At 54.5% G+C, this 16,331-nt stretch overlaps 1 protein-coding gene across 4 annotated transcripts in view; it reads left to right on the top strand.

Annotated features, from left to right (window-relative positions):
* FN1 (fibronectin 1) overlaps positions 1-16,331 on the top strand; it is an 81,644-nt gene that overhangs the window by 50,246 nt on the left and 15,067 nt on the right. For 3 of the 4 annotated variants that reach the window (XM_060257349.1, XM_060257351.1, XM_060257347.1), the window contains 12 exons: positions 35-151; positions 2,068-2,232; positions 2,967-3,122; positions 3,736-3,849; positions 5,558-5,827; positions 9,380-9,567; positions 11,377-11,464; positions 11,694-11,870; positions 12,563-12,652; positions 12,795-12,974; positions 13,420-13,509; positions 14,861-15,333. In XM_060257349.1, the coding sequence (XP_060113332.1) occupies positions 35-151; positions 2,068-2,232; positions 2,967-3,122; positions 3,736-3,849; positions 5,558-5,827; positions 9,380-9,567; positions 11,377-11,464; positions 11,694-11,870; positions 12,563-12,652; positions 12,795-12,974; positions 13,420-13,509; positions 14,861-15,333 (2,108 nt within the window). The remainder of the gene's footprint in view (positions 1-34; positions 152-2,067; positions 2,233-2,966; positions 3,123-3,735; positions 3,850-5,557; positions 5,828-9,379; positions 9,568-11,376; positions 11,465-11,693; positions 11,871-12,562; positions 12,653-12,794; positions 12,975-13,419; positions 13,510-14,860; positions 15,334-16,331) is intronic. The other variant, XM_060257350.1, reaches the window with a different exon arrangement.

The raw sequence follows: 16,331 nt of genomic DNA, 5'->3' as shown, positions 1-16,331 counted from the left end.
ACAATCTTAACTCTGCTTGAACTCTTCTGTTTAGTTTCTGACGTTCCAGGAGACCTGCAGGTGACCTCTGCCAGCCCCACTAGCCTGGTCATCTCCTGGGATGCCCCTGCTGTTACCGTTCGATACTACAGGATCACGTATGGAGAGACAGGTCAGCAGTTGTGCCGTTACTGTGCACCCTCAGAGGAATGCTAGTGTTTTGAAGAGCTCTTTGGCAGGATCTCAAACCAGGCGTTGGAGGAGTTTAGGCCCTGGCTCTCATCTGCCCTTTACTTTGAGATATTGACCAGAGGCATAAAATACAGGAGGGGAACCAAGCTTTGTCCATGCTGTGGTGAAAGCTCTGTTTGGATTGCAGCAATCGCCTTCTGTCTTGTTGCTTAGCAACCTTTGGGGGCTGGACATGGAAGGAGGTGCCTCATCTGCCTGTGAAGAGGTTGGGGGGCCAGCAGACCAAAGTGGTGGGGAGAAAAGGGGGCCCAGCAAGAGCTCTGCTTGGGCTGAGCTGCCCCCTGCTTGTGAGGTGTAGAGCAAAGGAGTCACTGTGCTCAGCAAAATGGCCTGGGGAGTCTCTGTTGAGGGGGGGGAGTGCACTAGGGCTGCTTGTGGACCCCAGGTTGCCCACTTGCTTGAGAACACAATGAACCACCATGTAAATCATTCCCCTGCCCGCCTGTGCAATATGGAACTATGCTGTGGGATTTGTGAGACCAAATCACTTGCAGCACTTTTTGCATTTTAACACACACACACACACACTAATTGGCTTCATGCTCCTCAAGCACTCAAGGCCAGCAGAGCTGCTGCGTAGCTGTTTGGATGAGCAGGAGAGGAACCTGGACAGTCACCTGGGAAGAAGAGAAGGTTTGGCTTCCTCTGCCCAGGTGATTTCAGGTCCACCTTCCATAGCTGGGCGTTTGCCTCAGAGGTGTGAGGCGCATAGTTAAAATAGCCAGTCTGAAGACACGCACCTGCAGTTGTGTATCTCATGCAAGTGTGCACATTAAGGATTCACTCTGCTTGCCTCTTGAGTGGGCCAGACCGCCTCTTGGCCGGAGCTCTTGAACTTCTCCCTGACAGGAAATGGAGTCAGTCTCAGCTGTAAGCAGCAGCAGTGGAAGGGCGAGAGTGGAGCTCCTGGGGGTGTTTTTGAGAGGAGGAGGAGAAGTGCCTGGGGGAGAAAGGAGGGTGAGGCACTTGCTCTTTCTTGCTCCTGATGGCAGCCCCTGGCGTGGGGATCCCCAGTGTTCTTGGGTCCGTGGGCCCCTCTGGAATTCTGCTGAGGAGGTGGTTTGGGGCACAGCCCCCCGAATGGCCACTGCAGGAGGCAGCGAGGTTATGCAGAACGCTAAGAGCAGCCCTTCAGCATTGGAGGCACAAGCTCGCTCGAACAGGGTGCCTTTTAAAAGGAATCTGTTTTCCTGTTTTCCTTGCCTATCCGCCCAGCCCGCTTTCAGCCATTCCGAGAAGGTCCTTGTGCTGGCAGCTGCTCCCAAAGTAGCATTCCTAAACGTCTGCTCAGCCAGTCAGTTCTCCAGCAGCTGCCCAGAGGCCATCTGGCTCAGCCGGTTTCTGGAAATGCCTGGCAGGGCCAGGAAAGACGGGGGGCTCCCGTGAGCACCCCTAGGCTGAGGAGCCCTGCTCTGGAGCCTAGCAAGGCCGTCCCAGGCACTGCTTGCCTCCTCCCCCCACCCTCGCCACTGCTTGAGGCAGAGACCCAGAAGGGCTGAGCTTTCCTTGGGACTGGGCTGTGCTTGGGCTTTCCCCCCAGAACTCTGCGCAGCACACAGGCCTGTTCTCCGTCAGCTGCATCAGGTGTGCAGCAGCCTTTAGGGTCACACAGCGGAGTGGGGGCGGGGGAGTCCTTCTTCACCATCTCCCCTGAGAGCCAGACAAGAAGAACGGGTGTCATGATGAAGGTGGGCACCAGTGTCTGGGAGAACTTCTTCCGGGTAGGCAGTGGAATCAGAGACATCCAGCAGTTGGGAGATTTGACATCCTGGGGCTGGGCGTGTCTTGTGATCCTCACCTGAGCCCTGGCCCCGCCTGTCCTGCGCTTGTCCCCAGGAGGCAGCGGCCCCGTCCAGGAGTTCACGGTGCCCGGCCACCTCTCCACGGCCACCATCCCTGGCCTGAAGCCCGGAGCAGAGTACACCATCACCGTCTATGCTGTCACCGGCCGCGGAGACAGCCCCGCCAGCAGCAAGCCCATCACGGTCAGCTACAAGATGGGTAAGCCTTGAGCAAGCAGGCCTTTCCGTAGGGCTCTCCTCGGCTGCAAGAGAAACGCTGGGCTGCAGGCTGCTCTCTAGAGAGGCCCCAGGCCTGCTGCTGGCTCCTTCCAGCCTTCCTCCTCGGTGCTGCCTAGGCCCACTCTTCAGTTCTGTCGTTCCCACCCAGCTGCCTCTCCTGTGGCACTCAGTCTACTTGGCTTTTCCTCTGGTGTTTCCTAGCTCCTTTGATGCTTGTTGTGATCCTTCAAGGCAGTGCTGCATTTGCTGCCTGTGCTTTGGTGGGCAGGTCTGAGTTGTTTGAGGTTTCTGATCTCTACACCAGCAGATGCAGCTAGGTGGGGGGCGGGATGAGTTAGGAGGTGGGCAGCTTTCCCTTGACTCTAGATGGACAGGGTGGGTGCGACTTGGCGGGCGAGGGCAGCTGTCCTTGGGTCTGGCATCCCATTGCCAAATCCCAGGTAAACAAAGCACACGCCGGCACACCGCACCACACCACACCACACTGTCCAGGCCTGGATCAGCACTTTCTGTTGGGTGGTGTGCAGATTGTTTGAATGGATTGTGCTGTGAGTTGCCTTAAGCCCCTTGAGGATGGGCGGCCTCGGAGTGTGTGAAGAGGGAACGTGTTGCATCAGCCGTAATGAGGAAAGGAGGCTGCAGGGGGTGGCTGACATTGCCAGAGAATCCACAGGAGGGTTAAGGGCTGATGCAGCTTCCCCTTTCCCTGCCCAGAGATTGGCACCCCGTCCCAGCTGCAAGTGGTCGACGTCCAGGACAGCAGCATCACCGTTCGGTGGCAGCCCCCCTCCTCCCCCGTCACTGGCTACCGAGTGACCACGGCCCCCAAAGATGGTCACGGCCCCACAAAAACCAAAGTGCTCTCGGCAGGTAAGATGCCCTGGCTGGGTTTCCCAGCATTTCTCATCCCCCCCCTCCCCCCATGGGCTATTGGCTAAGAAGAGTTCTGAGCAGGGTTCTCCCTCAGCTGAGTTAGTGTGAGCTAGCTCACAGTTTTTTAGCCTCCAGCTCACACATTTTGTCTTAGCTCCGGAGAAATGGCCCCAGAGCACACTAATTCATGCAGTAGCTCTCAATTTTTGCTCACAAGACTCCACAGCTTAGAGGGAATATGGGTCCTGAGAGTACTGTGACTGACCCAAGGTCACCCAGCTGGCTTCTTGTGGAGGAGGAGGACTGGGGAGTCAAACCCGGTTCTCCAGATTAGAGTGTGCCAGTCTGAACCGCCACATCAAGCTGGGTCTTACAGAGGGGTGCTGAAGCCCCTCCAGTGCACAACTGAAACCATCTCTAGGCCAAAGTGTTTCTCCCTTTTGCACTCTTGTGAATTTGCAGGCCTGAATAATTCCAAGCAGCTCAGCCGGGTAGAGGGAATGGCCTTGCTGCAGTGGACACTCCTAAGCCCAGGGCTGTGCTGGAGACGAGGAGCTCTCCCAAGAGGACGCTGTTTCCTGACGGCTCTTTTGTTGGCCTTTTGTTGCAGAGCAAACGGAAGTCACAATCGAAGGGCTCCAGCCCACCGTGGAGTATGTGGTGAGCGTCTACGCCCAGGGCCACGATGGAGAGAGCCAGCCGCTGGTGGAGACGGCTGTCACAAGTATGTGGCCTGAGTTCCAAGGCAGGAACCAGGAGTCTTGTCAATCCTGAATGGACACGTTGTGCGTCCAGAACATTCCTGAGACAGCAGGAACTGGCCCCCTTCTCCCTGCCAAAATCCACCCCTCCACACGCACACACAAACACACCGATCCACAGCAACACCAACACCTGTGCTTTGAGTGCCAAGGACAAGAAAAACCTGAATTGGCTTTGGGGAACCTGGGGGCTTGGAAAGATCCTCTTTTCTATGGGAAGGTAGCCAAGGTGATTTGACTCTTGGGCGAGAGAAGTTGTTCTGAGGAACCGGTCCTTGTTCCTCTGCGGGGTAGGAGAGCAAGGAAGGGCCTGCCGTTCTCTCCTTCTTGAGGCTCCCAGGTATGCAAAACATGACCGAGCTGCCTAAGGGATGCGGCTGGATCCGATCGGTCCCTCCAGTCCAGCCCTCCCTTTCCAGCAGCAGCAGCAGCCCAGCCCAGTGAGCCTGCAGTCGGGGAAACGGGCACGTGCTGCTTGGCCCCCCAGTGGAGAAGGGAAGCTGAACCCCAGCAGTTCTCCTGGATAAGGGAACACCCCCGCCCCGAAGGGCTCAAAAGAAGCCGAGACCTGAAGGAGAGACAGAGCAACCTCTGCTCAAAGCCCAAGCATTATCACAGAAAACAAATCACCTTTTTTACCTTGGAAGGCATAGAAACACGCAGCTAACCGCACCCTGCAATGATTCATGGCAAAACTGTGCCATCGGTTGAACCTCGTGGCAGAAACCCTCCCGGGGCCTGCCTGGCAGATCAATATGAATGCCTGTCTCCTCCACAGGAGGGTATGAGGAGGCCTGACCTCCCAGTGAGGATTGCGGCACTCGCTTTTCCAATGAGGTTCAACCGGATTCATATTGATTGACTATGATTTGCCTGCCAAAGATTGAGATGCCCGGAGAAGCCTTTCCCACAAGTCACTTGTGAAGCATCTGGAGGAAACGGAGGCAGATGTGTGAAGTGCTTTGGGGGCTCCTCCATGGCATGGCTGCCAGAACTGCTGGGCTGGTCACCCGGAGCCCTCCTTCCAACAGGTGGCTTCAGGCATGGAGTGACTTGCTTTTGTGTTTACGCAGTAACACAAAAACAAACCAAAATCCTGGTTCTTTAATCTGTGCTTGATATATCCTTCCTTGCGCATATACTGCAGAAGTAATTTCCAGAAGAACTGACGCAAAGATCAGTGGGGAAGGAGGAAATAGCTGCCATGGTTCCTTCTGCTGCAGGTGGGGGTTTGGCTGCAGGCCCCCCGCGAAGCCTTTGCTAGCGAGGAGAGCTGTGCTTCTTGAGGTCTGAGCTGAGCCTCATCTCGGATGGGATCCCACTCACTGCTTAGGAGCCCATCTGTGGCCAGTCCCATGGCCAGGGCCGCAGCACCCACAAAAGGGGCCTTTTCTGAATGCACTGTGCTTGTGTGGATGTGACAGCCAGTCTGGCTTGGGGGGGGGTGCGTTCTCTGACAAAGCCCCCCTTGCGGTGCGCAGGCACCGCACCAGCCTCACTTGCTGGGGCACCCCCCCTGCATTGCTGTAGATCTCTCCAGGAGGCTCTGGGTCAGCTCATGCCATCCCGTGTCTGAATCTGCAGCAGGAGGAAATTGCTTTGCATGCCCTTTGCCAGCTGCTTTGCTTCCCCCCTTTCCACTTAACCTTTCCCCGTTAATTTGCCTAACAGACATTGACCGCCCCCGAGGATTAACATTCACCGATGTGGATGTTGATTCCATCAAAATTGCTTGGGAAAGCCCCCAGGGGCAAGTCAGCAGGTACAGGGTGACCTACTCCACCCCGGAGGACGGGATCCAAGAGCTCTTCCCTGCTCCTGACGGCGAAGACGACACGGCGGAGCTGCATGGCCTCCGGCCCGGCTCCGAGTACACGGTCCGCATCGTGGCCTTGCATGACGAGCTGGAGAGCCCGCCTCTGGTTGGAACCCAGTCCACAGGTACCTGCCCCGCCCCTCGGCCCCGCTGCCCTTTCAGGGCCTCCTCTGGGGGAGCCCCACAGTGGGCACTAGCAGTGGGGCTGCCTTGGCTTTGAAAGGGGAGCAGCTGCCAATAGGGGCTCCTTTAAGACCTACAAAGGGCACACAAAGGCTTATACCAGGAACAGAACTGCCATGGAATCCTAGAGCGGGAAGGGACCTCCAGGGTCATCTAGTCAACCCCCTGCACAATACAGGAAACTCACAGATAGCTCCCTCCCAACACACACACACACACACATTCCCAGTGACTCCTGCTCCATGTCCAGAAGATGAGAGCAAGCAGGAAACCATCCTGTACAGTTTAGGTAAACTAGGAAAACAACACTGTGAAATTAACAAGCTTCGAAGCAAATGCACAGAAACACTTTATATAGCCCATTCATTGGAACTAAACAAAGGCAGTCATCAAACAAAAATCAAAAGGGCTCAACAGAACTCAGAAGTTCAGCTATTATTTCTCTAGTTCCAAAGAAATTATCTCAGTGCTGTGATTGATTGGTAATATATCCTGCTGTCACGACTCAGGGGGGTCTTACCAAGTGCTGCCACCACTCTGGGTTCAGGGTTCCCCTTGAGAAGGCCCAGAGTCCCCTCCCAAGCCCTTCAGGCCTCCTGTAGCTTAGGCCCGAGAACCAGGCAGAAGGAACAACAACAAAAGGGTTTCTTGCAGTGCAATATGAATTAACAAGGTGCAATAAAACAGTAAAAGGGTGAAGGGAAAATAAACAAATGCCCTAACACATCTATCTTACTGTCCCTACTGTCTCAGTCAAACGTAGCCTACTCACCATTCCTCTAAGGGCAAGGGTCTCTTCCTGGCAGCAGCTCCTCCTCAGCTCTGCCTGCTAGGAAAAGAACACCCACTTCCTGAGCTTGGCCTTTATATATTCTCTTCCCAAGCCCCACCCCTCTCTGGGCCTGTTTCCCTCCAAAACCCTCGCTATCCAGTGAGAGGGACAGAGGGGATCCAAATGGGCAGCCGTGTTGCTCTGAAGCAATAGAACAAAGCAGTAGACAAGTGGCACCTTTAAGACCAACTAAGTTTTATTCAGAATGTAAGCTTTCGTATGCTTAAGCAGACTTCATCAGACAAAACTGGCTTTTCCCAGTAACTCTTAAGCAGGTTTCCCTGGGGTCTGCAGGCCTCGCTAGGCCCAGGATCACAACACCTAGTGTCTGTAAGCTTCCTTGCTGAAAGACGCAGGAATGCCATATATTCAAATAATGTAGAGGTAGCAGTCCTCCATCCAACAAATGTGGCTACACAAGTCCAAGATTCTGCCACTTCCACTGGCCACCTGTATCTTTATCAGGAACTTAACATAAATAATAATAATAATAACAACAACAACTTTATTTTTATACCCCGCCCTCCCCCACCAAAGGCGGGCTCAGGGCGGCTCAATAAATAAATATACTGCTTCCCAAAATTATATTAAAAAATCAATAAATAAACCAATAATCCAATGAATCGGCTATATAAACTGTTTATGTGCATTTGCTTCAAAGCTTGTTAATTTCACAGTGTTATTTTCCTAGTTTACTATGTCCAGAAGACGGCAGAAACCTCCAGGATCCCTGACCCAAACTGGCCTGGAGAAAAATTGCTGCCTGACCCCAAAGTGGCAACCAGCATTTCCCTGGGCGTGTCAGGAAGGCCCATGAGAACGAAGCCCTGATGCAGCCCTCCTGCCCTCCTTCTCATGACCTGCCGAAGTCCACAGGATCTTCATTGCTGACAGGTGGCCATCCAGCCTCTGCTTAGACACCTCCAAGGAAGGAGAGCCCTCCACCTCCCAAGGAGGAAGCCTCTTCCACTGAGGAACTGCTCTAACAGTCAGGAAGTTCTTCCTAATCCCAGAGCTGGAAGAGACCTCCAGGGTCATCCAGTCCAACCCCCTGCACAATGCAGGAAACTCAGACTTTGTTTTGCTGCTTCACACCAACCCGGCTGCCCCCCTGAAGTTGTCTGCAGTGGCTGTGCAGCTCCTGGAAGGTTTGGTGCAACTCTGAGCAACTGCAAGCCACAGAGTGGCTGGTGTTGTTGGTGCCGTTGTTCATTTGTTCCACGTCCAGTTGCAAAATGCCGAGGAAAGAGTCCACAATCCAGTCAGAATGCAACACAGAAGGTTGCTGGGGTTTCCATGAGATCCAGAAATAGATGTCTGAACCCAGGCCTCTGGGTCCCAGTCCACCCCACTTCCCTCCTTGGTTTGGCTGCAAGGAAGCCCCACTGCCAGCAGCCTGGGAGTCTCCTGGTGAGGCCGCTGCAGTTATCAAAAGCATGTCAGTGTCTTCCACTCCTTCCAGGTGCCAGATCTTTCCTTCCTCAGGCAGACCAGAGGACAGGGAGGCCTCCCCAGCAGTTGGGGGATGCTTTCATACTCCTTCTGCTCATCTTGCACAGCCTGGGATCAAGATACGGGAGCAGGGCTCGGTTCTCTGGGAGTTTCACCTTTGGGACTTGTTAAAGACACCGTTTCAGACACTGCCTTGAAGCACAAGGGAAGTCAGGAGAGAAATGTTTTTTAACATCAAGAGAAAACTCTAGCTCTCTCCCTTCCTGTCCATGTTGTGTTGGGAATCCACCCAGTTGAGGACAGACCTAACTTTGTGCTCACCTGGCCTTTGATTTCAGAGAGGACGGCCACTTTCTCTTTCCTTGGCTGCACGGGGTGCCCATCTCCTCTTTGTGGGCAGGGTGGCTTGTCTTGTAGAAAGAGGGCTGGGCTCAGTTTTCCTCCTCAAACCAGCCTGTGAACATTCTTGCCTTGGTCGGCCAGGTGAAGCCAGTTGGGACCATATCTGTACTGCTGCTGCCTTCATCCTAGAGATGAAAAGCTGTCAGTCCTGGCTTCAAAGAGAGCCAGAGGTTTAGAGGTTGGAAGCAGGATGCTCCCCGCAGAGACAGGCGTTCAGATCTTCAAACCCAGCAGCCAGGTTAGCCACAGCCATCTGTGGGCAGCAGGACCTTCCTGGACTGTGCCCTGGCACTGAATGCCAGCCTAGGGAGATCAGAGTGCTTTGTCTGTAGGGATAGAGCTTGCTTGCCCCCTCCCCCTCACTGTCAGGCTCCGCCCACAGCTGTCTGTCTGCAGCAAGATGGGAGTCCAGCAGCACCATAAAGATGGAGCAGGTTTTCCTCCCTTGGAGGAAGGGAGCTTTGAGTCTGCAAAACTGAGACCCTGGAAGTCTTCTCAGGTGTTTCTGGACTCTAACCTTGCTCTGCTCCTGCAGGCCAGTTCAGTGCCCACCTGAAAGTGGCTGCATCCGAAAGGGAGCTCCCATTTGGAGCCTTTGAAGCTTTGGAGAGGCACTGGGCTTCTTCCCCACCTCACAAATGCAAACCAGGAAGGTGCTCCTAATGGGTGCCCAGAAGGACAGGGGTGAAGGGGCAGCATTTCTTGTGCATCCCTTTTCCTGGGAGGTTCTGCATTGGCTAAAGGCTGGTTGGGTAGAACTGGGCTCCTTCCAGAACAGTTGTGATTCTGTCCGTTCTCAATTCCACAGCAATCCCTCCTCCGACAAATCTGAAGTTTATCCAGGTCACTCCCACCAGCCTGACGGTGACCTGGGTGGCTCCAACCGTTCGGCTCACAGGATACAGACTCCGAGTGAATCCCCAGGAGAAGAACGGGCCCATGAAGGAAATCCACCTCTCGCCCGACAGCACCTCTGCTGTCGTCTCTGGACTCATGGTCAGCCTTCCCTTTGGGCTGGGGTGGAGAGGGGTTGGGCTGGGCAGGTAGGAAGGCTGTGGCCCTGGAAAAAGGCTTTCTGCAGCAGAGTCTCACCCGATATGGACTCAGCTGCTCCACCAGATAATGGTTTTAGATGGCCCCAGATTAAGCAAGATTAAACAAGCATAAGAGAAGCCCTGCTGGATCAGACTGCTGGAGAGTCCATCCAGTCCAGCATCCTGCCTCACACAGGAGCCAACCAGTTCCTCTGGAGGGCCAACAACAGAGAAGCCGAGGCCTTTCTCTGAAAAGAGCATCAGAAGAGCCCTGCTGGGTCAGAACAGTGAGAGTCCATCTAGTCCAGCCTCCTGTCTTCTTACACAGTGACCAGCCAGTTCCTCTGGAGGGACAATAACAGGGCAGAGAGGCTGAGGCCTTCCCCTGAGAAGAACATCAGAAGAGCCCTGCTGGGTCAGACCAGTGAGGGTCCATCCAGTCCAGCCTCCTGTCTTCTCACCAATGGCCAACCAGTTCCTCTGGAAGGCCAACAACAGGGCAGAGAGGCTGAGGCCTTCCACTGGGAAGAACATCAGAAGAGCCCTGCTGGGTCAGACCAGTGAGGGTCCATCCAGTCCAGCCTCCTGTCTTCTCACCAGTGGCCAGCCAGGTCCTCTGGAGGGCCAACAGGGCAGAGAGGCTGAGGCCTTCCCCTGAGAAGAACATCAGAAGAGCCCTGCTGGGTCAGACCAGTGTGGGTCCATCCAGTCCAGCCTCCTGTCTTCTCACACAGTGACCAGCCAGTTCCTCTGGAGGGCCAACAACAGGGCAGAGAGGCTGAGGCCTTCCCCTGAGAACAACATCAGAAGAGTCCTGCTGGGTCAGACCAGTGAGGGTCCATCCAGTCCAGCCTCCTGTCTCACACAGTGGCCAACCAGTTCCTCTGGAGGGCCAACAGCAGGGCAGAGAGGCTGAGGCCTTCCCCTGAGAAGAACATCAGAAGAGCCCTGCTGGGTCAGACCAGTGAGGTTCCATCTAGTCCAGCCTCCTGTCTCACACAGTGGCCAACCATTTCCTCTGGAGGGCCAACAGCAGGGCAGAGAGGCTGAGGCCTTCCCCTGAGAAGAACATCAGAAGAGCCCTGCTGGGTCAGACCAGTGAGGTTCCATCTAGTCCAGCCTCCTGTCTCACACAGTGGCCAACCATTTCCTCTGGAGGGCCAACAGCAGGGCAGAGAGGCTGAGGCCTTCCACTGGGAAGAACATCAGAAGAGCCCTGCTGGGTCAGACCAGGGAGGGTCCATCCAGTCCAGCCTCCTGTCTTCTCACACAGTGACCAGCCAGTTCCTCTGGAGGGCCAACAACAGGGCAGAGAGGCTGAGGCCTTCCTCTGATAATAAGACCATCAGAAGAGCCCTGCTGGATCAGACCAGGGAGGGTCCATCTAGTCCAGCTTCCTCTCTCACACAGGGGCCAACAACATCATGGAATGGCTGAGGCCTTCCCCTGATGTTGCCTTCTGGCTCTTAAGATTCAGAGGCTTAGTTTTGTGTAGATTTAATGTTTTATTTGTATTTTGAGTAGTAAGTTTGATTATTTTTGTTACTGAATTGTCCTGTAAATTACTGCAGCTCAAAATACAACAGGAAATCAGGACATTTCCTTCTTCCTGTATTCCCAGAATTCCTCTTGCTGATGTCTTTGCTGAGAAGTAAAGTCTTCATAGGGTTAACGTTATCCAGAACACAAGCAGTGAACAATCATGTTGGAGTGGGTTGTGACTCCTTCTGCGGGATGTAAACTGGATGCTGCCTGGTTTTGTTTCTTCCAGATGGGGACCAAATACGAGGTTAACGTCTATGCTCTGAAAGACTCTCTGACCAGCAGACCCGTCCAGGGTGTCGTCACTACCCTCGAGAGTAAGCCATCCCCTGTCGTCCCCTGAGCCAGGGGTGGGGCAACCGGGGAGGGGATGCTGCTGGAGTCAGGAGAGCAGCCCCTGAGTGGGGACTGTGAGAACGGAGGCTGTGGGGGTGTAGCTGCTAGGGTATCTGCAATGACTGACTGAAGCTGGAGAATTCTTCGTGGGGCCTTTTGGGCAGTCCTTCCTCTTGGGACGGTGGCTGAACGCTGCCCTCTTCTTTGCAGACATCAGTCCTCCTCGCAGGCCACGTGTGACAGACGTCACAGAGAGAACAGTCACCATTACGTGGCGCACCAAGACCGAGACCATCACTGGCTTCCAGATCGATGCCATCCCTGCCAGCGGCCAGAACCCCGTGCAGAGGACCATCAGCCCCGACGTTAGAAGCTACACCATCACTGGTACGTGCCCACTGCTCAGGAAGCGCTGTGCTGCAGGGAAGATGCCGGAGGGGCACAAAGAAGCAGCCCGTCTGCTCTGCAGGGGCTGGGGCTGGGGCTCCTCAGCTGGACTACTCTGGAGGGCGTTTTGGGAGCGGGGGGGTGGGTGGAGATGGTTCCGAGAAAAGCAGCTGCTGCAGGAGAAGCACTTGGAACCGATGCTCTGGATTTGCTCAGGCTTGCTTGAGGGTTGCTGTGGAGGCCATACCCTGAACGGGGGACTTGGCTGAGGGCGGCTTCCCCTCTCTCCACCCCATGGCTGCTGGAATGGCAGAAGTGCAGCGGGGGCGGGGGGGGGCTTTTTCCTCCTGGGCTCACAGCCCTGCTGGCTTTCTTGCCTGTTTCCTTCACCCCATTAGATCTGATTCTCTTCTCCACCCGGTGAGGTGCATAAGGCATAGGCAGCTGGGATGTCCACAGTCCAGGTCCCGTGCTCTGACCACGCGAGCTCTCGTGGGCCCCCCCTGCTCTCCCCCCCCCATGGGAGAGTGGCTCCTTCCTCTCTGGTGCTCCAGGTCACGGTGGCCTTCTTGTCATGCCCAGGGGGCAAGCACCACTCCACATTTCCCCATGGACAGCTTCTCTGTGGGCAGGGGGACCTGCCAGATGCTGCCCTGGCCTGAGGCGCCTGCCTCTTCCGTTCCGCTTTGCAGGCTTGCAGCCAGGCACCGACTACAAGATCTACATCTACTCCTTGAACGACAACGCTCGCAGTTCCCCGGCGGTGGTTGATGCTTCCACTGGTAATGACCTTAACAGAAGAGATGGTTCCCTTTCCCTGGATTCTGTAGATCATTTGTAGCACAGCTGAACTGTTTCCCCTCTGGGGAGACACAGCAGGCGTCTTGGCAGGCAGGCGTTGAAGGTGGTTTTGTTTCTCCTCAGCCATTGATGCAGCCTCCAACTTGCGCTTCCTGACGACCACCAGCAACTCCCTGCTGCTCACGTGGCAGCCCCCCCGGGCCAAGATCACAGGATACATCATCAAGTACGAGACCCCCGGGGGGCACCCCAGAGAGCTGCTCCCTCGCCCCCGGCCAGGCACGACGGAGGCCACAATCACAGGTGGGTCTGTCCTTCCAGCGAAGGGACAGGGGCTTTGGCCAAGGACACTGCTGGGGACTTCTTGAAGATCCGCGGGGGGGGCGGGGGGGGGTGGAGGAGACTCTGAGGGCTCGTGAGAGGGAGGGGCCTGTGATTCCCCCTCCTCCTTCAGCCCCTTGGAATTGGTGAGTTACCTCGAATATCTCTTGGGAACGAACAAACTAGACTTCTGGATGCCACACTGAATCCAACTAAGCCGCACCTTGGGATCCATCTCCTGGTTGTGCTGGAAGCTGATGGGATCCTGGGATCTGCCGGGCAGGCAGGCTGACCAAGTTCTAGCTGAGTTGTTCCAGAATATGAACCATTCTGGCCTCTGCAAACCTGATCTTCAGCTGTTGAGCTGGTCCTGAATTGTGTGTAGTTTGGTGCCATTTAGAAACAGGCTGCTTCTAACCCTCCTCAGGTCTGGAGCCTGGGACAGAGTACACCATCTACATCATCGCCGTGAAGAACAATCAGAAGAGCGAACCTTTGATCGGCAGGACCACAACAGGTACCCCCACCTTCATCTGGCTGAGCCGGGAGAGCCTGGGGACTAATGCCGCCGCCGTTTTGCAGCGCTTAATGCTTTCACGGTTTGGACATCTGTGGGTGTGGGAGGAGGTCTATGCAGCATTCTCTCCGCCTGCGTGTTTTATAGGCATTGTCTAGCTGCTCTTCGCCGCTTGAACAGTGATTATTTATGCAGAATAATCATTCGTTCAGTCTGATGGGCTTGTATGGAATACTTTCCCTTCCGAGCTTGTGTTTGGTGGTGAGACTGTATCCACCAAATTCTAGGGAACAGTCAGCCGGTGCAGTGTAGTCATTAAGAGCAGCAGACTCTAATCTGGAGAACCAGGTTTGATTCCACCTTCCTCCTCCACATGGAGCCAGCTGGGAGACCTTGGGTCTGTCACAGCTCTTTCAGAGCTCTCTCAGGCCCCTCCCCCCCAAAAAAAGTTTAACTCACCACTTAGTGATGCATAATGCTAAAAAGAAGTAGTGCTTTAGGCAGCCAATCGTAGGAATTCCCAGCTACACCACACACAACACCTTATGATCATCATTATTAGGGAACAATCCAGCCGCAGAAAAGTCTCCAGTGTTTTCAGTGTGATCTTCCTTTGGTTTGGATCAATTCTCATTTCTGATGGATTCATAGAAGGAAGTTCAGTCGATGAAAACGGATCTTGTTTGTTTTAGGCTTCTGTAGGTGGTTTAAACCCAGCTGGAACGCAGAAGCTGGTTGGTTTGCTATAGAGGCCTCTCTGTCACCAATTCTTCTGTTTCTGAAGAAGTGAGTGCAGGGACTCACAAAAGCTCATTCTCGCCACAAATTTTGTTAGCCGAAGGTGCCCCTGGACTCTGGCTCTTTTCTACTTCTGTTTCTTTTTAAACTGTACAACTATCAACAAAACTGAAGATTTTTTCCTCACAAAATGTAATTGAAGAGTCCCTCATTCATGGACGAGTTCTTACCTCTCTTTCCCTTGGCTTCCTTCATCCCTTAAGTGTGTGGCCACCCTCAGGTTAGAAAGGGGCCCAGGGCTTCCCATCCCAGGCTACTTGATCTCATAATAGGCCCACGGTGCTCCTCCTCTTGAGCAGTAGACTTAAAGCTGTTAATTATGTCCAAAATGCCAATCAGGGCTTTCCTTGCAGCTTTGAGGGTGTCCTTGGAAGGTGATTCTGTGGGTGCCAGCGCTTGCCTGAAGGCTATGGAGGACGCTGCTAGCATTGCCTTGTCTGAACGTGGCGCAGTGTTTCCCAGCGCAGAGGCCTCATGCGCCCCTTAACGAACGCAGTGCTTGCAGCGGCTGGAGGGCTTGGCTTCATTGGCTTCTAACCTTCCTTTGGCTTAGATGTGCTCCCCCACCTGGTCATGCATCCACACCCTGGCCAGAGCGGACCAGAGATCCTGGACGTCCCTTCTGTTGTAGAGAACACGCCTTACCTCACGGACTCCTATGACAACGGCAACGGTATCCAACTTCCAGGCACTTCCGGCCAGCAGCCCATCCTGAGCAACCAGGGCCAGCAGGTCTTTGTGGAAGTGTACGGGTCTCGGACCCCTGCCAAGACCACCGTGGCAACGCCCATCAGGCCTCGGCCCAGGCCGAGGGTGGACGAAGAGCCGGGGCTGGTGAGCCAGCACCCCATCCGCATCCCAGACCTGGACGAGCCTTCTTACCCGCACAGCCTGGGGCCCAGGACTAATTACACCCGGCTCCAGGAGGCTCTTTCTCAGACAACCATCGCTTGGAGCCCCCTGGGGGAGAGCTCCGAATATGTCATCTCCTGCCACCCTCTTGGGACCGAAGAGGAGCCTTCAGAGGTATGGCCTTCTGGCTTGGCTCTCGGGAAGCCCTGCGTTTCTGCCCAGCATGCCTTCTTGGAGGCCACAGGAGACAATGGGCAGGGGGTGGAGGAGGAGGAGGGAGGGCCTGGGTGTGGCTGCAGAGATAGGTCTTGGAAACAGACCAAAGGGGTTCCTTGGAAGCTGTGAGAAACTGGGGGGAGACACACTCAGGGGAGGACGGGCAAGCTGGGGGAGCAGAAGGGTCAGGGCCTAAGTTGGATGCAGAATTGCAGATATCCTCAATAATGAAGGGAGGGGAGCTTAAAACTACTGCAGCTGGTGCCATCTTATCACATTTCCTGTGTTCTGTGTGTGTGTGTGTGCGTGTTTCATAGCAGTTTCTTAGCTCTCCCCAAAATTTTAGTTCTTCTGAGAAACAGTCTTCAGACTTCCACACTCTACATTTTGAATGAATAAAATTTGACTTCAAAAAGCATTTCATTCTGGAAGAAAGAAAAATATATTTCATAGGATTTCTTTCATACTCCTCCATATTTTCTGTTTTTCCCATCAGAATTTTTTTTTTTAAAAAAAACCTCTCAGACTTGGATACTATATATTTTGAGTGAGGGAAAATTTGGCTTGAAAAACAGTTCACTCATTCCAAAAGAGGGAAAAAAGTTTAATGTAAGGTGTTTTGTGGGGGGGGGGGCTGGTGCTCCCCAAGTTTCCCTACTTTTTCCATCAGAAAAATTTGGTTTAAAAAGGCCCTTGGGAACCCCCCCCCGCCCCCCGCCCGATGTGTTCCAGGCCCTGCCCCGTTCCTCCTTGTGCCTGAGAGGCAGAGGAGTGAGGCTGTGGGGGGAAATGGAGGAGGGTTTCTTTAGCGATCTTGCAGTTGACCTGTTTAAAGCTAGAGAACCAGCCAGCGTGTGCTCTTGGCCTGGGAAGAGAGGGATGCCCCCTGTTCCCCGAGTGCTGGGAGAGGGTGAAGGATCCTGGTGCAGACCGGAGAGGAGAAGCTGGTTGCTGCT

Source organism: Heteronotia binoei, chromosome 16 (assembly GCF_032191835.1).
Source record: "Heteronotia binoei isolate CCM8104 ecotype False Entrance Well chromosome 16, APGP_CSIRO_Hbin_v1, whole genome shotgun sequence".
Classification (NCBI taxonomy): Eukaryota; Metazoa; Chordata; class Lepidosauria; order Squamata; family Gekkonidae; genus Heteronotia; species Heteronotia binoei.
Note: the sequence above shows the minus strand (reverse complement) of the source record. Positions and strands in the feature narration are given on the sequence as shown.